The following is a 21932-nucleotide window of genomic DNA, read 5'->3' as shown; positions in this document are numbered from 1 at the left end:
AAGATAATTATCCCAAGCATAGAGTTCTAATACTGTACTATAAGATGGTGATGGGGGTCAGCTTGTTCAGAAACAAAATAAATGTTGTTCATATAGGGAGACAGGAATGACAGGGTAGGTCATGCTGGTGAGGGAGTGGCAAAATATGTGAAAGCAAGCACTATGTCAAATAGCAGAGCCTCTACACTCCGGAATAATCACACAGAACCATAAACAGATTAAAGTGATAAGCACACACACCCTTTCTCAAACTTTAAAGTGTTTTACAGAATTACAGGCTGTACCTATGTTGGGTAGTTTGACAATTCAACACATCAAATTTCATATTTAAGGGCATACTGCAAAGCTCATCTCTTTTCCTAGGCATTTGAAAATGGCTGGAATTGTAAGGATGAGTAATTGTTGGAGAGATAAGGGGAATTAAGCTGGTGGGAGGTCTTGCTTGCTGGTTGTGATTTATATATCTGTGATTTATATGTTTGTACTGATGCACTTTTAAGTATTATTTGTGATGTATTTTAGTTATGCCAAAAGCACCTAAAACATATGGATAGATATGCTATTTAGCATTTATAGAAATCTAAATAAATACTGCAGTGTGCCAGAGTCTTTCCCACTGATTTGTAGAAGATAGCCACTTCTACCAGACTGTGTTTCTCAAAATTATTTGCAGTAAACAGTGTATATTTCCCCATCTGCATTGCTCTAGGCCTTATTTAGTTATAAAAAAGTAAATGATTTCCCAGCATGCTTTGACAGAAGTGATACCACCAAGCTATTTTCTAGCTGATTGATTTGCCATTGTGCTGTAAAATGTATAGGAATATAAAGGTTCACTTAGAATGAGATTGTCTGTAGATACCCATTGAAAGAGCAGAGTAGAACATCATGGCTTGGAATATAATTCCCTCTCTGAATGGAACAAAAAACCCAAACAAGCATAAACACCAAAAGAACCAATGAAGATACAGTTTCCAAAAAAATGATTTGAGGAGATTTTGTAAGTGCTAAGCCATGCAGATGAATGTTGTAGTTTAAGGAAGGTTGTAGTTTCCAGATTAATGAGCATCTCTTAGGTTTATTATAGTGGTAGCACTGACAGAGGATACTGTTGAAAAAGTTTGACCAAGTGACTTGCTCAAGTTCAGAGAAGGAATTAGCATTGATGAGTACCTGTCTCCTGGTCCTGTGCTTAGGCTATGCCTCTCAGGGACTACTGTACCTGAATGCTTAATTTTTAAGACAATATTCTTAATCAAGAACATGCTGCTTAGATCCAGCACTATTATCAGTAACTTCAAGGGTTCATTTAGTGTTCAGTGTGCCCCATTAAAAATTTAATTTATCATTTTAAAAAAAAAATCTCTGCTTCAGCAGTGACATGTAATTTTCTCTGAGCTGGAAAGATGGCTGCCATTCTGAGCTAGCAATATGAAAGTGTATTTGGAGGGAAATTGTTATTATTGTTAATTTCAGTGATTCTTTTCACCATTGGCAGCTTGATGCACTAAATTACAGAGAATAAAATGTAAACAAAAAAATAGTCAAAAGCCAGGCAAAATAATTCTTATGTTTTGTTCTGCAGAATGATTAGATTCACAATTAATAACATTCAGCTACAGAGGGGGATTTTGGGGAGGCAGAATTAATTACCTACCCAGAGTGCAGCCAAGACAGTGGGTTGTCAGCACTCCTGTGATGGCTACAAGTGCTGTGAGATCATTAATGCCCACAAATGGTCAGGACCTCAAATTTCAATCATATTAGAAAGCTGAAACATCCAGCAGCATAGCATACTCTACTCCATGGTGTAGCACTGAAAGGGAAGAGTGCCATATGCTGAGTTCTCCACACTTATGGTTTTCCCTGGAGAACTTCCATCTAATTATGGAAAGGCCCACTCCTCATTTGCTTATTAGACCTGATGATCTGTATTGTATTTGATATGTGCCAAAATATACAGCAGTTTAAGATGGCATAGCTTTATCTTTTTGTTAATTATTAGCTGAGATTTGCCATTACTTGTGCCAAGGAGTTAATTTATATTCGTTTTCTCCCTATTTTGTCCTGTATGGATCCCAACTGATTTTTTCCTCTTTACATTTCCTTCCTATGTGATCGCAGGGTACATTCTAGATGAAATTCTAAGGTCGGTTTTATACCAGAGATCAGACTAGATGATAATAAGGGTCCCTTCTGACCTTAGCGCCCCCACCCCCTCTGGAATTTACTAATCCAAGGGTGAGCCTTAGAGAGGACTCTCTTTAGAGTCTTTTACTCCTTTAATTGCCTGCCAAAGGTCAGTGTTGGGTCTCTCATCCACTCTATGTCCTTAGTATGTTGTGTTTTAGGAATGCTGGGAGTCCCTACTGGCCCTGGAGTCTGACAGACTGGATCAGGAATCTAAGCCAGGTCACTCATATGTCAGTGCAGAGACCTTATGCTAGGCTGTTGTATGTGATAGTCACTACTCACAGTAATTAAGAAATTAAATACAAGCCAGGAAGATAGTTTAGAGTTAATAAATGAGTTTAGGAGGTAATATAGCCTCTGGCTGAAGTAACTGTGTACTGGTTCTAGTCCTTAAGGTCTTTAGAAACCAGGGTTACAGTAACAGTAAATAAATTGGCTCTCTTCTGCACACAGGCACAAAGTGAGCTAATGAACTCAGGTCTCTACCTTGTGCTGCTCCTTCACCTTTATGAACAGAGGTTTGCAGAACTCATGCGACTAAACTACAACCAAGCCAGTAGAGACAGGGTAAGAGGAGTGAAAATGATAGTGCTTCAAATCACAGACCATTAATATCATATACTCATTTGTTACTTACATGGCTCCTTATCCAGCCAATGATGCCTCCCTAGTTGTCAAGCCCACAGAAGTTCTGCAATCCACTTAGAATCTATGGCAGTCTTTCTTTTTCAAAATCAGCCACATGAAATTTTATTCACTAACCTAAGCCTTCCACAGAGGTACAAGCTACAATCCTGCCTAATGCTATCCCAGTGCAGGATGGGTATTTCCCCTACTGATTGCCAATTACTTACACATGCTCCATACCCCTTCTGGCAGCTCCACAAGAGACAGCTGTGCAATGCGGGGGGGGTTCTTATGTGTTTCCCTTGGTTACCAGCCACAGTAGAAGAAAAGTTAAAAAAAAAATAAATATGTGCATGTGGAAATGCAGCCTGAACCATTAAAGAATGAGAATCCCAAAAACCTTGTTAAAGCAGAGTTGTACCCCTGTAATTTGTATTAGTGCCTTGTATCCACAATCTGGGTAATCTGGTTAACATAAACCTATTTACAGTGATCGCACACAGAATTCCCTCTAGCTGTTCCAGTACCAGTGCATTCCCAGACTTCCCCACCCAGATCCGTGAAATGGGGTTTGTGGAAGCAGAGCTCCACAGTTAGAGAGCTGCTATACCAAGTTTTTTTTAATTGTGGCCTGTATAAATAATGATTCAGTGTGTAAGATAGCAGCTATCTAAAACTGAACAACAGCAGTATTACATTAAAAGATTCTTTACTTTTTTTAAATAAAATAAATCTTGAGTCTGCTGCATTGCACCCTGTAAACAGAAAACTTTTGTGCATAACATTGCAGTCAGAAGCGCTGGAGATACTGCACAGGGTAAGCGCATGAAGAGCTGTAGGAGCCTCATAAAAGTATGCTGGGAGACACGCCAAAGGCAGTGGTGCAGCTGCCATACCAGTGCTTTCTACCGGCACTAGCGCAGCAATGGTCAAGAGTGACGTGGGGCAGGCTACAACAGTGGTAAGCCATACTCTGAGCAAACGCAATTGCACAAGTATTGGCAACAACTGTGCACCATTAAAAGCACTTTTGAATGTGGACCCAACTGGCCGAATTCTCAGTTAACACATGCCTGCAGCTGAGGCATGGTTAAGGTGGCTCAGGGCTACTCTCGTTTCACTCTGCTTCACATGGCCACATAGGGGCCCTGAGAAGAAAAGAAATAGCTGAAGGTCAGGATTTGCAAAAGTGTTTGTGTGATTTAGGAGAACAAGTGTCAGCGACTTTCAGTGGGACTACATAGGTACATTTGAAAATCCCACTGATAGTGCAGTGCATGCCAACCATGCCTCTGATCCAATCCCTGATCCAACAGGGTCATTTTAAGGTCCTCATATCAGTGCTACACCAGCCAGTCATGCCCCCAGTGCAAATGGTATACTCTAGGGGCTCTTTCCACCCAATTTAAGGCTGCTTTTTGGTGCCAAAGTAGTATAAGGGGGTCTTTAATGTAACTGAGAACCAGGACGAAGCTGTGTTTCAAGCATATACACAAGACTTCAGGATGGTTCAGAATGCATCCGTTGGTGGCACCTGGTATCATATTTTACAATAAAAAAAATGACATGTTGCAGCTTGTTGGCATCATGAACATATTTCAGAGCAAGACATATTTCTGTTCTCTTAGAGCACTTCTGATGAGTTGCAAAGCTGCCGCAGAGGCTTTCATTCAATTGGCAGGAAAAGTCCATCTGGAGCTGAAACTGCTCTGTACCTTGTGGAGCTCTTTGGAATGACATTTTTATTTTTAAATTCACAGAGCACTGCTTCATTGGAGTGTTATAAATATAGTTGAGCTGGTCTGAAAAGGTCACATATATTGATCCAGTGGCTTTGGTGCTTGTAGCTAATCTGTGGTCTCTCCTTGATACCGATGGCAACTGAGGCTTTCAATCCTGACTGTCTGGAAGCTGGAAAGGATTTTAATTAGAACATGACCTATGGGATATTGGATTCTCTTGATTCACTTTATACTCATGTGACAGGGTCGAGCCAGATGGATATAGATGGCACTAGGAGAGTAATTTTTTTTTTGCGATTTTTTTTTATTTGCATAACACACTTACAAAACAAAACAACAGCATATGCAATGTGTAACACAGCAACCAATCACAGTTGTTTTCTCATTAGCTTCAGGGGAGGGAAGTGTTCAAGCTTGCCTGGGCCCAGAGCAGGGGGCTTCCTCGACTCTTGTGGTCTTCCACCCTTCCGAGTTACCTGGTGGTCCAGAGTGAGGGGGCTTCATCGACTCTCAAGGTCTGCCACCCCCTTGAGTTACCTGGCGCCACACCCGAGTGTCACCAACAATTCCATTCTCTGAAAGCACCCAACAAAAGGGGCAGGTTGTGGGGTGGACAACCCGGCGCGGGGCACGTGCACCCACGTGTGAAAGGACCCCTCTAAGGTGGTGGTGTCTGCAGCAGCAATGGCTGGGGCCCCTTACTCTCTCCCCCAATCAAAGGGTCAAAACAAAGGGAGCCGGACGGGGACACCGAGCAGAGAGCCTCGGACAGCGCCCACTGCTCCTCAAAAGCATCAAGGGAGTCGGTGGACACCGCCCAGAGGAACTCCACCCGGATACATGAACGAACCGAGGATCGGAAAACGGCCTCACAGTCACAGGAAACTCCATCGGCCAACCTCCTCTCTCTGGTTTTATAGATGACCATTTTAGCCAGGGCCAGGAGGAGGTTAACTAGGAGATCCCGCGACTTTGTGAGGCCACGGATGGGGAGTGCATAAATAAAAAGGTGAGGTGAAAAATGCAACCAAAAATGTAATAAAAGATTTGTGAGGAGCCGGAACAGGGGCTGCAGCCTGGCGCACTCCAAATATACGTGCGCCAGGGTTTCCCTCAAACTGCAAAAGGGACAAGTATCTGGGATGGCGTTGAACCGCGCCAAGTACGTGCCCTTGCTCACAGCTCCGTGAAGAAGCCGCCAACTGATGTCCCCAACGGGCCTCGGAACCAAGGTGGAATATAGGCTGGCCCACCGGGGCTGCTCACCCTCCAAAGGTGGCAGAAGGTCTCTCCACTTTGTGTCGGGGCAGGATACTAGGGTGAGAGCGTGAAGGGTGTGGAGCACGAGCGTGTATAGATGTTTCCTTGGCGCGGTTTGGAAGCATACCAGCTGCAGTTCATGCAGCTGGCTCGCTGTAAAGGGGTGAGGGGGTCGATTGGGTGTACGGGGCAGGGGTCCAATTAAAAGGTCTGGCGAGCCTGGGGTAGAGGGTGGGCGGGGCGTGCCCTCGAGCAGGACCCGATCGAGGTAAGTTCTAGCAGCGGGCGGCAAAGCGGCCTTCACCTCCTGAAGTACGCACCGGGGGGGGTACGAGGTTTGGAGAGCCCCATGCGCAGAGCGAGCGTCAGGGGATCCAGCCAGTCTCCCTGGTCATAGTCCAGGAGGTCTCTGACTCTCGTGACTTCTGCCACGATCAAACTCTGGTGCACCAAGCGGGACTCCGCCACCTGCACACGGAGCTGGGGGTTGTGTAGCAGGGGCTCCGCGAGGAGATCTGCCCCCTCGGTGGCCGCCACGGACCTGGTCGTTAAAAACCGTTTCCAAGTCCGGAGGAGGTCCTGGTAGAAGACCGGCAGCCCGGAGAGGTCTTGCGGAAGACCTCCTGGACAGAGATAAAAGAGCTGCCAGTCATATCGGAGCCCTCGGATGCGGCGCAGGATGATGCACGCCGGTATGCTCCACGCCGAACTGCCTGCACTATAAAGGAGCCTCTGTAGGGCCTGGAGGCGGAAGACACAGACCTGAGTGTGCAGACACTTCAGGCCCTGTCCTTCTTCCTTCAGGGGTAGATGAAGAACCCCTACAGGGGCCCAGTGCATTCCTGACCAAAAGAACCCCAGAATCGATGTCCGGAGGTTGGTCAGGAAGCCCAGGGCCAGGACCAGGTACCAGAGCTTGGACAGGACTAGTTGATTAAGCACCAGCACACTCCCACGAAGGGAGAGACATCGGAGTAGTCCCGTCCATTTCCGGAGCCGCTCTATCACCCCGCCCTCTAAATTTTCCCAGTTCTCCGGCAGAGAGGGATGCGTGGCAGAAAGGTAAACACCGAGGTAGAGCAGTGGACCCGCGCTCCACCGGATGGTCTGAAGCACGGGTGGGAGGGAGCTCACCTGCCACCAGTCTCCTACCACCAAGCCAGCGCTCTTGACCCAGTTGACCCGGGCAGAGGAGGCTGCCAAATAGATGGCCTGGCAAGCCTCCACTCGCGCCAAGTCGCCCGAGTCCGGGACCACGAGGAGCACGTCATCAGCGTACGCCAACAGGACCAGCCGCAGCTCTGACTCCTGCAGCACCAACCCTGTCAACCTCCTGCGGATCACCAGAGCGTACAACTGGCCCGAGAGGGGGCACCCCTGCCATACTCCTCGCCCGAAGCTGACCGGTTCGGTCAGGGTCCTGTTGAGCTTAACCAGACACTCTGCGGAAGTGTACAGCACCCGGAGAAAACGCACAAACTGAGGTCCAAAGCCAAATGCTCGCAGAGTGTTCAGGAGGTACCCATGGGGAGGTACCCATGGTCCACCCTATCAAACACCTTCTCCTGATCCAGGGACAGGAGGGCGAACGACAGACTGTCTCTACGCCCGAGTTCCAAAAGGTCCTGAACCAGAAATAGGTTATCAAAGATACTGCGGTCCGGGACGGTGTAGGTCTGGTCTGGGTGGATCACGTCCGCCAGCACAGACGCTAGCCACAGCGAGATTGCTTTTGCTACGATTTTGTAGTCCGTGCTGAGGAGCGAGACGGGACGCCAATTTCGTAAATCGCGAAGGTCCCCCTTCTTTGGCAGTAAGGCGAGCACAGCTCGCCTGCACAAAAGAGGGAGGACCCCGCTCTGCAGAGACTCAGCCCAGACGGTGACTAGATCTGGGCCGAGGACGTCCCAAAACACGCGGTAGAACTCCACGGTCAGCCCATCCATACCTGGAGACTTTTTAGTGGGCATACGTCGGAGGGCTTTCGAGAACTCGGCCAGAGTGAGAGGCAACTCTAGCCGGTCTCGGTTGCTCGCGCTGACCGTAGGGAGCTCCTCCCAAAGCACTCCACAAGTGCCAGGGTCGGTCGGATCTGGGGAGAAAAGACTTGTGTAGAAGGCTCGGGCCCTCCCACACAGCTCCACCGGTTCCGTGAGGGGGGTGCCGTCTTCTGCCAGGAGGCAGATGATGTGTTTCTTGGCCCCCCTCGTTTTCTCCAGGGCATAGAAGAAGCGGGAGCCACGATCCATCTCCCGAAGGAGGCGGATGCGGGATCGAACAATAGCACCCCGGGCCCGATGGTCCTCAAGGGCCCAGAGCTCCTCCCGCTTCTCCCGGCATGCTCCGCAGAGGAGCGGGTCCTTGGGGCTGGCAGCCAGATGCCTCTCCAGCTCTAAGACCTCCCCTTCCAACTGCTCTATCGTCGCATTTCTCCGTCGGCGGCTGGTGCCCTGGGTGTAGTCGCAGCAGACGCACCTTCCCCAGGTCCTACCATCGCCGCGCCGAGGGAAAGGCATGCCACTGCCCTCGCCAGGCCAGCCAGAATTCCCGGAAGGACGTCATGAAGCCCTCATCCTCCAACAGGCTGTTGTTAAAATGCCAGTAGGCCGGCCCCGGCCTCTCCGCACAGAGGGAGGCTGTCACGGTGGCTAGATGATGGTCAGAAAATGGGGCCGGCCGAATGCTGGAGGAGTGGGCTCGTGAAAGATGGAAGCGTGATAAATAAATGCGGTCCAACCGGGAGTGGCTCGACCGATGGGCTTCCACCCGGACAAAGGTGAATGTGGAAGAGTCATCCGGGTGGTGGTCACGCCAGATGTCCACTAGGGAGTGATGTTCGACTATCTCCCGTAGGGTGTCTGTGGCGGCCGGGCTCTGGTAGGTCCCCAAGCGGTCCTGTTCCTCGAGGGTGGTATTAAAGTCCCCTCCCAGGACCAGGCACTCGTGAGAATCTAAGGTGCCGAGGAAGGCGGACGCCCGCTGGTAGAATTGCAGCCGCTCCGGGCCTGATGTCGGGGCATAGACGTTAACGAGGTTAACCATGAGCCACTCCATACGGACCCGGAGATGCAGCAGGTGACCTGGCACGGCCTCGGCGACCCCTAGCACCTTGGGCCATAGGTCAGGGGAATACAGGCTGTCAAACCATGGCATGGCTAAAGTAGACCCTGTCCCCCCACTCCAGCTGTCAACTGTCTTCGGTGGTCGGGTCTGTATGGGTCTCCTGCAGGAAAACCAGAGTGCCCTCCCTCCCGAAGGAAGGAGAGCACCTGGGACCTGTGGAGAGCCATCCTACAACCCCGGGTGTTCAATGTTGCTATGGTGAGAGGTGTCATGGGGAGGGTCGGGGGAGGTCCTCACTGGCAGGGACGCTCCCGTCTCCCAGCAGGCCACGCAGCAGTCCGTGACCCATCCCGTAGGTAATTGTTCACGGAAGACACGGACCCGCCAGTAGGCCGCGGCATCCTGCTTCCCCGTCCCTTTACCTTCCCCCATGAGGGCCCTTGTGGCCTGGAGGATTTGAGAAAAGTCCCCCCATCGCTGGAGAGCAAGCTGTACCTTGTTGCGGGAGCCACGGACATCCTCTAAAAACTTCCGCAGCTCTCCTCGCAGCTCATGGGGGGGAAGGGGGGGTTACGGTTTTCCGGTTGTTCCCCGGCGGGGCCCTTGGTGCAGCCCTGTGGTCCACTAAAACGGACAAGCAGGGTGCGGACCCCCAACAGGGTGCCTGATGGGCTGGAGCCTCTAGGCCCGCCTCAAGCTCTGGGGCGATAGGGGGCGGTGGAGGGAAAATAGCAGCTCCTAATGGGTCGGGGCAGGAGAACACAAAGGCCGCTCCCTGGGGGTCATCAATTGGGAAAGGGAAGGAGACAGCCCCGGGGGCACCAATGACATTGCAGAAGGTAAATTGGATAGGGGCAGGGGTGGAGGCAAGGTTCTGGGTTTCGGGAGGCAAGCCGCTAGATGGTGGCACCTCCCGATCAGGCTCAAGGGTTAAGGGGGTTGGGAGGGAGCTCTCAGTGACACTGGGCGCGTGCTCTGTGGTGGATTTAGCGGCCACAGCATCAGGAGGTGGATTATTTTCTGTAGGGCCCCCACCCGGGAAGGAAGTCGATTGCTCCGCACCAACAGGGGGTGCCCCTGGTGACTCGTGCCCCGGCCGCATGGCACCGGCTCTCACCTGAGCAGGCTCGGTGGTCATCAGCGGGGTGCCATCAGTGGCTGGGTCGGTGGAGGAGTCCAGGGGCTCCTCGGAGGTGGGAGCGGGAGCAGCAGTTAAGGGGAGGGAGCATGGGGAAAAGAGGGGTGGAGTGAGGTCGCCCAGATTGAGATTTGCTGGCAAAAGGTCGTCCTCCCCCTGGGCGACCGGGGTCAGATCTAAGGCCTCGATCTCCTCGAACATGGAGGAGAGGACACTTTCCGCCGCCCGATGGTTGCCTCGGGTAGCGTCAAGACAGAAGGGGATTCCTCAAGGGTCTCGGAGGGGAGGATCTCCCATGGAGGGGAGACCCTACCCTCCGGTGCTGCCACGTCTTTCCTGGCTGACACCGGTGGATGGGACGCACTCGTGGGCAAAGCGGAAGGTTCGGCATCGTTGCCCCCCTTCCTGATCTTTCGGGGGGCCTCCACCTCGGGTAGATGAGGCGGAGTTCGAGCCTTCCCCTTGCCTCGCTTCCCCTGGACTAGGGCCCAGCCCTCCATGGCATCATCTGGGGGCTGGTTAGCAAGGGTCGTGTCAGGGAGTAAAGGCGATGGCTCAGGGACTTGGGGGGGAACGGTGGGGTGGCATAAGGGAGGGAAGATTCTCCCTGGGGCAGGCTCTCTCCTATGGCTGGTGGTATCTCTGCTACACCCTCCTCCATAGGCCCCGCTAGATTGTCAGCAGTGAGGGCGGGGCTCTCCCGCTCGTCTGGGCGTTGTAGGGGAGGTGCCCCTTGGGCCTGAGTGGGAGTAGCGGTGGTCCGAAGAGGAAGGGGGGGCGGGTTCGAGTACCGGGTGGCCAGGGGCATCGGCAATGACGGGGCTGATGTCCTGGCGGGTCTCGGGGATCCCAGGTGCCCCTCCTTGCCGGGTTAAGGGGCAGTCTCTCCACCCACAGACGCAGCTGAAGTCAATAGTAACTCAGAACATCTAAAAGTCAGGCACAGGTGTCTCATGTTGACCACTGAAAAACAGAGGCACCCCAAATCACAGGCCACATTTGAAAACTTGAGCCTATGTGACAGGTGTAAGATCACCTACATAGCGTGCTAGTGAGAGAGGTAGGAATAGAACCCTAGTGTCAATAAGATCCCTGTTCTTAACACTCAGCAAACTTGTCTGACGTGGGACAAATACTGCAAAACGAGGGACAAAAAAACTACAACAAGAAGCTTAAAAATAATTGTTTCTTTAACATAAATTATATTTTTTGTAACTGTGATTCAGTATTTTAGGTTACACTTCACAGCATTTTCAGTGTAAAACAATACAACATTGCTGTAGTGAGAAGTCACAGATAGTCTTGTTATCAAAGACTGTTGTAAAACAGGATATCAGCAATAGGCAAACATGAGGAACCTTTAACAAACACTTCAAACAGAAAACCGAGCTAAGATTTAGATCCAGGGCTTTTGTTCAATGAAGCTCTTTGATATTAGTCATTGGCTAATAATGAGTATATTGTAATACAGTGAGTCATCTAGGTTCACTTCAAAAATATGTGCCTTCTCAGACATGATTCAGCACTTCTTATGTAAATACATTACAGCAATAAAAGAAAGAACAGCCAACAAGGGTAGCCAGGAGGTAAATTTGAGACTATAAATGAGACACAGTTGAGAAATACTCTATGCCCCTGTTTTGACCACTTTCTAACTGCACACTCCTGCCATTGGGCTGCCCTTGTTGATTAACCTTCCCTTCCACAGAGCTACACATTACAGCTATTGGGTGGGGCATAGCCAGTGAAGAATATGTATCTCTGGCAGGGGGACAGAGATTTTTTTTGTGCTTCTACAGAAATTGTCGTGTCCCCCCCCCGACAGAGACACTCCCAATGAACTCTCTTTCTCTTCAACACTTAGCCAGAAAGTCGGCTGTAGCAATCGTTCACCATTTGGTCTGTTCCTGCGCAACCTCGAAGGCTTCAGAGCCTGAGAGTCCAACATCAGAACAGACTTGATGAACCCATGTAATAGGGGGTCTGCCTCTGGGTCACTTCCACCCCTTGGTTGGTGGAACTTTATCCCGGATGTTACAAGCCACCTGGAAAATGGTGTTCACTGGAATTTCTTGTGGTATCCTTGTGACATGCCCAAAAAGCATAAGGCGTTGCCTCCGGACAATGGCCCCAGGAGTCTGTAGACCCAAACGACCATAAACATCTGCATTACAGATGACGTTTATGCCCAGTATAGGACATTGACATTTTATGTAGAAAGCTTCCAGCTTTGTCCAGTCCGCATGGCGTAGTGTACATGTTTCGCAGCTGTACAAAAGTCTGGGAAGGATACAGCTCAAATAAATCCTGAACTTGGTGGTCATACTATGATGATGCTGATTCTATATCCATTGTAAACGGCTCATGGCAGATGCTGTGATGCCAATCTGATGGAGAACCTCCGTGTGAGAACTGGAGGAGCTGGTAAGTATAGAACTCCGATAGCAAAACCTGGAAACTGATTTGACGGTCTCATTGTTCAAAGAGATTGGGAGTCGCAGGTGGACCTGGTCCTAGATTTTGCAGTTTTGTCTTTGTCCATGAAACATGGAGACCAATCTTAGCTGACTCCCCTCCATATGCTAGAGTGCCTCACAAAACCTGTCTGGGCTCTGTACTAAAAGAACATAATCATCAACGTAGTCAAGGTTTGTGAGTGAGAGATCGCTGATCTCAATGCCTATGGACCCGATAGAATACTGCCTTATGAAATCCATTGCCTGACAAAAAGAGTTCAGGGGCCAGAACGCAACCCTGCCTGCCACCAGATACTGATTTAAAAGGCACTGACATCCAGTTCCCCAGACAAACACAGTCAGTGGTTCCATTATGAAGCTCTCTTATCAAGTCCAGGAGAGTGGTAGGGACACCTACGCCCTTTAAAGTCTTCCATAACGCAACACGGTGTTGACTGAATCAAATGCAGCCTCAAGATAAACACACGGTATGTGCAGGGGCTTCCTGAACTTGCGATCTGTCTCTGACAACAAGCGAAGGGCCAAAATGGCATCAAATGTGGACCTGTTCCTCGTAAAACCTGACTGTTGGGGATGACGCTTCTGATGTAGCAAAGGCTCCAGTCATGCCAGCAAAACATGCACAAACACCTTTCCAGGAATGGAGAGCAAGGTGATCGGCCTGAGCAAGGTGGGCAGTGGATAGGGGAGGCTGGGAGAGGCAGTGCATCCCCAAATAGCGAGGCCTGGCCCCGCCCACACTCGGCCCCCAAGGCCCTGCTTCAGCAGTGGTTCTGGGCTCCAGGGGGCTGAGGTCACACTGCCCACCTTCCTGGAGCTGGGAAAGCTGTGGCGCCGCCATGCACTCTCCCTCCCGGCGCTCTAGGGCTGGGGGAGGGAGGGCCTGCAGACACTAGCCAGCCTGGGCAGGGGCTGGCATCCGCAGTAGTAGGTAGGGGCTCTGGGTTCCAGGACACATGGAAGGGGTGTGGCCTCGGGTGGAAGGGGCGGGGCTGGGGGCTAGCCTCCGCTAGCCAGCGGTTCACGCACCGCCCATTGCTTGTAGTTCTTACATTCACTGCATGGTCCCTTGCCCTTATAGAGTGAGATCACAATACCATCCTTCCAGGCAGTTGGCAGGGTTCCAGGTCTCCACACCAGATGAAAGATGGCCAGAAATGATTCTGCGATAGGATCAATAGCACATTTTAGCAGCTCTGAGGGATGCCATCAGCACCGGCTGCACGTCCATTTTTCAGTTTAGAGATGGCACACTTCACTTCATCCAATGTTGGTGCATCAGTACAAATGTCTGGATCTAGAACTGCAGAGAATGCCAGATCATTCCGTTCTGAACAAGCGGCAACTGGAGGATGCTTCAGAACACCATGATAATGTTCCACCCAGCGTGAGAGAATGTCATCATCCTATTTACATGGATGGCCTTGGCTGTCGTTCAGGATGCCGTTTGTAGTGACTACCTCTTGACCACTGAGGTTGTGAATGGTGCGGAATGCTGGCTTCAGGTCACCCCTGGCTGAGCCAAATTTGACATCATCCGCCACTTGGTTATAATATGCCTCGTGATAGAATTAAATTTTTGCTTCAGCTGATTACGAGTTTGCTTATCACCACGCTGGAGGGCTGCAGCCTTCAATTTAATTATCTGGAAGGCCTCCTGATAGCTATGGTTGGCGTGCTGGATGCCTATAGCCAATCGTCTGCTCAGCAGATTGGTTGAGGGTAGAAGTGAACAGGGACCAGGCAACGTCACGTTGTCTGGCAGATTAGCTAGAGCCGAGAATCTGTTCCTAACGTCAATACAAAACCTATTGGTTAAACCTGGCACACGGAGTGCGTCGATGTCAAACTTCATCATCATCACAGAGGGCTTACCTGCTCATTGGAGCATCAACACCATACGGGCGACCACTAGATGGTGATCTGTGTTCGCCGCGCATTACGCAACACGATATACAGGAGGTGAAGAGACGCCTATCACGTGTAATGACATCTTGTGTATTGGTCGCCGCTTGAACCATGACCCAAGAATGGAAAGATTTTGGGAGGCACAGAATGTAAGCAAGTGGCGAGAGTTATCATTGGATGTGCCTGAACCATAACGACCAATCACCTGTTCAAACCCAGTTTGCAGGGAGCCAGTAACTGCATTTAGGTCACCCAGGATCACAAGATCATCATATGGAGGGATTGTGCATACTAGATGTTCCAACTGATTGTAGAAATGATCTTTAATTGAGTCAACAGATTCCTCTGTAGGCACATAGACTACTATGACAGTGAGGTAACCATGCTGATGTTTAAGACGTGCAATAAGTAAACAAGCAGACAAGCATCCAGGTTGTCAGGAAGGACTTAGCCTCACCTCGCAGTAGTAGTGCTACCCCATATAGATGGTTGGGGCCACCAGAATACAGAAGTAAAGAATCTTCCACCTTGTGACATCCGTGATTTATCAGCCTGTGATCGATATACCAAGACGGCCCATTTTCCATGAGACAGCAACCTGATGACCATGCCTGTGAAGAGTTGCAACATTCCAAGTTGCAATTTTGGTGGACTGTCTGAGATCCCAGATACAATTGGATGCTCTGTCACGATGTACTGCAGACGTGCCTGCTGACATCAGAGGACGCGCGTCCCCTGGGGGGCTTTGGCATGAACCCGTCATGTTGGCACCGAGGGGAGATGGCACCGACAAGGCATCTACAGCTGAAAGTAAGGCAGGGGCTTTAACCCTGGTGCTGAGTACTAGGTTATTCATGGTCAAAAAACCAAGAGTGAACGATTATCTCGGGAAATACCTCGTCCCACTGGGATGAGACAGAGGTGCAGTAACACAACCCTTTTCCTGGTCTACCAGTACAGGCTTCACGCCGTGCGACCCAAGATGTTAAGTCTTTCTCAGCGACCTCCTTCACCTCGGGTATCTAGGTGCAGCTGCTGCCCTGCATCTTTGCTGCCTGTGTTAGCCATTATTTTCAGGGTTCACGTTGTATCTGTCCACCCTGCATAATGCCAAGGCGATATTTCGGACAAGCCTTCAAAGCTGATGGCATAGGTCCAGCAAGCAATCCCCTACTTCAGATGTTACAGCCCCTTCAGACTGTTCCCCTGTGCTCCTCTGCTTTAGGTGACATCTTGCCGTGAAGTAACAAAAGCTCCCCTGCTGAAATAACCATGCAGGTTGTCACAGTAGCAGGCTAAGGCTTTGCCTCTTTTAAAATCTTTTCACTTCTGATTAGTCCTGGAGGAGAACGTTATCAAACCGACTTGTAGGGTTACAGACTTGTAACCCTATGTAGTATCATGATGTGTCGCTGCTGGGTTTGGTTCTGTCTTCACTGCTTCTTACAACATAAGGAATGCTTATGTAAAATTACTGTGAAGTTAATATAACGCTATGTAAGTCCAGAAGCTTCAAATCCAAAGTTTCCTACACGGAGAAAAATAACTTTGATACAAAGAAAAAGTCCCAAACTAAGTTGCAACTTTACATCTTATTAATATTATTAACACTGATAAAATCAAATGCTGATCCTGGGATGAACTGCTTCAAAGAAACAAGTCTTTTTACATAGCCAAATATAGCTATGTCTAATAACAAACCAGGTAGAGGTTGTGACTGTTTATAACAAGTCACTGTGACATTAAGAATAACCCTTCATTTTTTTTGTATCTTAAGTGTTTACAGTGCTGTGATTTCCTCACTTATCTTTCTTTTTAACAATTTCAATGCCTTCTTAAAGTGTTTTCAAGACATTTCCATAGCAGTCTCTAGGTATATTAAATTGTATGTCTGATCAGTGTTAATGTGGAGAATTTTTATTAATCCTTGTCTCCTTTCTCATAGCTCTCAAGACAGCCTAGAGCAGAGGAAAATGAAAGTAGGTATTTGGAGTTCAGAATCAATTCTCAGAGATTCTTGCTTATTAGTTCTCATTAAACATGCTAACCCTCAGATAGTGGCAGGAAGTACTAAGACCCATACAGATGTAGAAGTTAACTTACCAGAAAAAAAGATTGATTTCTGGAATTTCAAGTTGCACAAAATAGTCAGGAAGATTTGTATCACACCAGTGTATAATGAATACAGATTTTTAATTGAAGTTCTTCACAAAAGCAATAAGGAGAGAAAATAAAGATGGAAAAGCTAATGTTTTGGCAGAAAACTTCCATTTGCTGCTTATACCGGCATTTATGAGGTCTTTTTAGAACACCCAGAAGGAAGGTTGGTTACTCATTTGTTGAAGACTTCATCCATTTAATAAGGCTTCTTGTTTTATCCATTGTTTTTGAGTGCTGACATTTGGCTTTTCTCCTTTGGATTGATCAGGAAATTTTAGTTGTCCATGCAGGCTCACAAAAAAAACACTAAAAGTGAGACTTTGCCACATAAAACAAGGCAAATAGTGAGATTGTTTTTATGGGACTAATCACAAGCTGTAAGAAAATATTTTGGTTTCACTTACAGAAGAATCTTTGACTCTCTGGGCTAGAATGTGGAGCTCTTACTTAACCTAGTGAGCATTTATTTATGTAAATAGTCCCACTGAAGTCACCTGTGTAAATGCTCACCAACATGAGTAGAGGCTCCATGGTCTGATCTGCTGAGAAAATTTACTTTTTTCTTTTTAGTGTTTCAGATTAAAAATCTAAGACTATGTCATGCCATTGTCTTTTAGACGGTGAGTTTTAGCGCACACTAAAGGTTCCCTAGTGCTCTTTAACAAAGTCCTGTTTCAAACAGCATTCCGTTAGAGCACACTGGAAGGGTCTACATTGGGGTAATGAATAGGCGGACTGGGGGCCAAATTCAGATCGCCAGATGCTTTTGAATGGACCGCAAAATCTTTTATTTACTTATTATCATGATTGTTATTGAGGTGTGAAAAATGTTTTTGTGAAGTCTGGACCTTGACTATACCTTGACCAAGAAATTTGGATCTTGACAAAAAATAATTGATTACCCCTGGTCTACATGGACCAGTTAAAACGCAACGTATCACTGTGCTTCAGAAATCACATCCCTGTAGAGTGCATTACCCAACCACGTAGACAAGCCCTCAGTTTTCAAATTTGCTTTGCAATTTGGTTTTAAAACCTCCTTCCTGTAAATTTTCTAGCTTCATCCTTGGGGTTGACCTCCATGTTATATAATATCATATATCACAAAGACTTTTCTGTCCTACAGCTGTGAGTTGCAGAGAGCATTTAAACAAAGCAAGCTTTAGATTTAGAGCAGTTGTCTGGCTAATGGTCACTTTCTCATACAGGAAGAGATTAACCCATCAATTCTGAGGGCAAATTCTTGCCAAGTTACACTACAGTATAGGGAGTCTTATGCTTCTGTCAACAGGAAGGACTTTTGTCTCTTTATCTCAGAAGTAGAGCAAAACAGAAATAAAGTGGAGAAAAAACTTTGTGGGAAATGCTTTGTTAATCCTTAGAATGTTAACATTCCCCAAAGACATGCCATTGCCACCCTGTGATTAAAGCCACTTCTGCTTTCACCTGTTTTAATTCCTTGTTTACAGTGGTATTGCTAAAGAAAAATCAGAAGGTAACAACGAGAATAAATATTTTTAAATACATCTTCACTAATGCATGTTCACTACCATGGTCTTGAAGGACATGGTCTTGCAGGATCAGTTTATCAAAGTTATAATTGTGACATATGAAAACATCCTCTCTTCCCCCCCGACCCCAAACATAACTGTTCTGTTACTGAACAAGGGTCATTACTCTGAATCCATTTCAGACACATCAGCTACAGAGAAAAAATATCAAATATTATAAACACGATATAAATGGGGATGTAAAACTAGTAACATCTGGGAAGAACATCAACTGCCCAGCTTGTTATTCCAACCCATAGGCAGACTCCAGGTCTTGTACCTATAGTGTACTCACAGCCAATCTCTTTTAGTAGGAGTCAGGTTAGACTCTAGCAGACTTGATTCAACCGCTTGGTGTTTTTGCCAAAGCAGCACTATTTCAGTTTGATCATGTGATACTATAGTGACACCTAGTTTCTAGTTAGGTTAATTACACCCAATTTCCCCTGTGAGTGCCCTGCAGTGAATATACCTCGAGCCTATTTTCTTCTTGGGGCATTGGCTTCAGTAGTCAGAAATTCCTGGTTCTAAGCAAAACCTGCATTTTGCATGAGCACTTATTGCCCTTAAACCTCATTAACTGAACCATTAACAAGTCCATGGGGCCGGATGCGCTGCATCCAAGAGTGCTAAAAGGAGTTGGCGGATGTGATTGCAGAGCCATTGGCCATTATCTTTTATAACTCAAGGTGATTGGGGGAGGTCCCGGACGACTGGAAAAAGGCTAATGTAGTGCCCATCTTTAAAAAAGGGAAGAAGGAGGATCCTGGGAACTACAGGCTAGTCAGCCTCACCTCAGTCCCTGGAAAAATCATGGAACAGGTCCTCAAGGAATCAATTCTGAAGCACTTAGAGGAGAGGAAAGTGATCAGGAACAGTCAGCATGGACTCATCAAGGGCAAGTCATGCCTGACTAATCTAATTGCCTTCTGTGACGAGATAACTGGCTCTGTGGACAAAGGGAAAGCAGTGGACGTATTGTTCCTTGACTTTAGCAAAGCTTTTAACACGGTCTCCTACAGTATTCTTGCCAGAAAGTTAAAGAAGTATGGGCTGGATGAATGGACTATAAGGTGGATAGAGTCCTGCACTTAGGACGGAAGCATCCCATGCACCGCTACAGACTAGGGACCGAATGGCAAGGCAGCAGTTCTGCAGAAAAGGACCTAGGGGTTACAGTGGACGAGAAGCTGGATATGAGTCAACAGCGTGCCCTTGTTGCCAAGAAGGGCAAATGCATTTTGGGCTGTATAAGTAGGGGCATTGCCAGCAGATCGAGGGACTTGATCGTTCCCCTTTATTCGACGTTGGTGAGGCCTCATCTGGAGTACTGTGTCCAGTTTTGGGCCCCACCCTACAAGAAGGATGTGAAAAAATTGGAAAACGTCCAGCGGAGGGCAACAAAAATGATTAGAAGACTGGAACACATGACATATGAGGAGAGGCTGAGGGAACTGGGATTGTTTAGTCTGCAAAAGAGAAGAATGAGGGGGGATTTGATAGCTGCTTTCAACTACCTGAAAGGGGGTTTCAAAGAGGATGGCTCTAGACTGTTCTTAGTGGTAGCAGATGACAGAACAAGGAGTAATGGTCTCAAGTTGCAGTGGGGGAGGTTTAGGTTGGATATTAGGAAAACCTTTTTCACTAGGAGGGTGGTGAAACACCTGCGTTACCTAGGGAGGTGGTGGAATCTCCTTCCTTATAAGTTTTTAAGGCTCGGCTTGACAAAGCCCTGGCTGGGATGATTCAGTTGGGGATTGGTCCTGCTTTGAGCAGGGGGTTGGACTAGATGACCTCCTGAGGTCCCTTCCAACCCTGATATTCTATGATTAGTTAGAATGTAATAGTCTAAACTATAGTGAAATACCAACTACTTATTTAGGTTGGTCCATCTATAAATACTTGGAATATAAAATAGCTACAGTACATGCTTACGGTCATCTTTTAATTAATGGGTGACATACCATCAATCTGGAAGATTGATTGATGGCTCAATGCTCATTTGTTTTCAAGTCCTTTCTGTCTTGCCACTACCCTTCCACATTTTTCCTCATCTCACATATGCTGCTAGTTGAGCAGCTCATTGCTTACGTAGAGTCAACCCAGAGGAGCATATTTTCTTAATTGTCAAACCGTGACAGTATAATATGAACAAATATCTCAGCTTCCCCTGCCAGCTCCACCTGAGAGATCCGCATTACACTTTGTCTGGGATAAAGCAGCCTGTGATTAATCTTAAACCCTTTTCATGCTGAGCACCTCCTTCCCTCACAGAGTCACAGTTAATAGTGGGGCATGTCAGAGCACAGAGAAGCTTAACATTACATTTTTTCCATGTCGTCTAATAGGTATTCTCCTGTTTTTAAAATGATTCCATATTTCACAATCCTTTGCTTTGACGATGAGACTATATTGCATCTCACAGTTGACTAAGTCATTGCAAATAGACATCAGTTGTCATTTATTATTTAGCGGCTTTCTCTTGGACCACTCTCTCCACTATGCTGAACAAGTGAACCTAACCTAGATGGCCACTTGCTGTCCACCATTAGCACCACGTAGACATCTAAAAGGTCAGTTTTAAACCCTTGTTGTTGTATGGGCCAGTAGCTTGTGTATTCAGAACCAATACATTTGTCTTTTGGATACCTGAATCTCAGCACCAGAGTTTTAAAGAAGCAAGTGCCAGTTGTAAGGCTATTGAACATTTTAGTGGGCATCGTGCAGTAGGTTTGTTTTCTTGTAGAACGACAACCCATGGAGAGGCTTTAATGTTGTCATTTGCAGGTGCAGCCCAACAGAGCGCACACTACATTACTATTGATCTGGCTTAAGCTCCAAGAAAGGAAAACAGTTATGCTTGTCTATACATACATAACCTACTCAGCGGGTGTTACCTGTGTTGGAGTGAGTGGTTGCTGCCTCATAAGCAGCTCAGCTATGGAGCCTTTCTCTGCTGAAGCCTGGACTTCAAATGAACCACTGAAATACCAATAGATGGGAGCAGTTTCTATATTTATTTTTGGAATATGCCATAGTTCTTACAAAAGTTATAATCAAGGACCAAAGTATAATTTATACTATGCTAACTCCAATTATATTAAACCAATGTAATAGAAGAATTTGGTTTTTTAGCATTCCTTCTCACAATGAAACAGCCCTTTTTTCTGTTCCACTGCATGCATAGCCCCTATTCATAAATAGTGGGCTCAGAATATTTCGCCAAACACTACTAATATAACAGAGTGGGCTAATATCTCAGAATCTCTGGGTTTGCTAGTTACATGATAGTTAGAAAACCACACTTGCAGTTGTACTTCTGAGAAGTAATTAATAAGGCCATTTAGGAAAATAATACTTCGCAATTGTTTAACATCGTCAACCCAATGATCTCAAAATGTTTTACAAATATTAACAAATGAGGTTACACAGCACTCCTGTGAGATATGCATTATCATCCCTATTGTACAGAGAAGGAAACTGAGGCACAGATCTTAAATGACCTCCCCAAGGCACCACAGACTTCCTGTGAAACATTTGGGAATAGAACATCCTTTTCTGTTGCCACAAGACCATGTTTTCCCACAGTAATGCAAACTGTGTAAGTCCCAAGGCAGTCTCAAGCAATGTGCCCATTTTGCACTTTGGGGGACCAACTCTGCCCTCAGATAGGCATGCATGACTCCATTTGACTTCAGAAGGAGCTGCCTACACATGTCCGATAGCAGAACTGAGCTCCTGGTAGTACAGAGAAGTGGCAATGAGAGTTTACCTAGTTATTATTCTTGCTTATGCTTTGCTGTATGTGTTTAAA

At 47.4% G+C, this 21932-nt stretch overlaps 1 protein-coding gene and 1 long non-coding RNA gene across 9 annotated transcripts in view; one reads left to right on the top strand and one right to left on the bottom strand.

The window, feature by feature from the left end:
- Positions 1-21932, bottom strand: part of LOC140903955 (uncharacterized) — a 71670-nt gene that overhangs the window by 38249 nt on the left and 11489 nt on the right. The gene's annotated exons all lie outside the window — the stretch shown is intronic.
- The window catches only part of MARCHF10 (membrane associated ring-CH-type finger 10), a 101797-nt gene that overhangs the window by 75930 nt on the left and 3935 nt on the right, over positions 1-21932 (top strand). For 4 of the 8 annotated variants that reach the window (XM_073326000.1, XM_073325999.1, XM_073326003.1 and 1 more), the window contains one exon: positions 2647-2760. In XM_073326000.1, the coding sequence (XP_073182101.1) occupies positions 2647-2760 (114 nt within the window). Of the gene's footprint in view, positions 1-2646; positions 2761-16353; positions 16388-20590; positions 20692-21932 lie in introns of all 8 variants that reach the window. The other 4 variants (XR_012156390.1, XR_012156391.1, XM_073326001.1 and 1 more) reach the window with 4 other exon arrangements.

This window comes from Lepidochelys kempii, chromosome 27, assembly GCF_965140265.1.
Source record: "Lepidochelys kempii isolate rLepKem1 chromosome 27, rLepKem1.hap2, whole genome shotgun sequence".
NCBI classification, from domain to species: domain Eukaryota; kingdom Metazoa; phylum Chordata; order Testudines; family Cheloniidae; genus Lepidochelys; species Lepidochelys kempii.
This window is presented reverse-complemented; position numbering and strand designations above follow the sequence as displayed.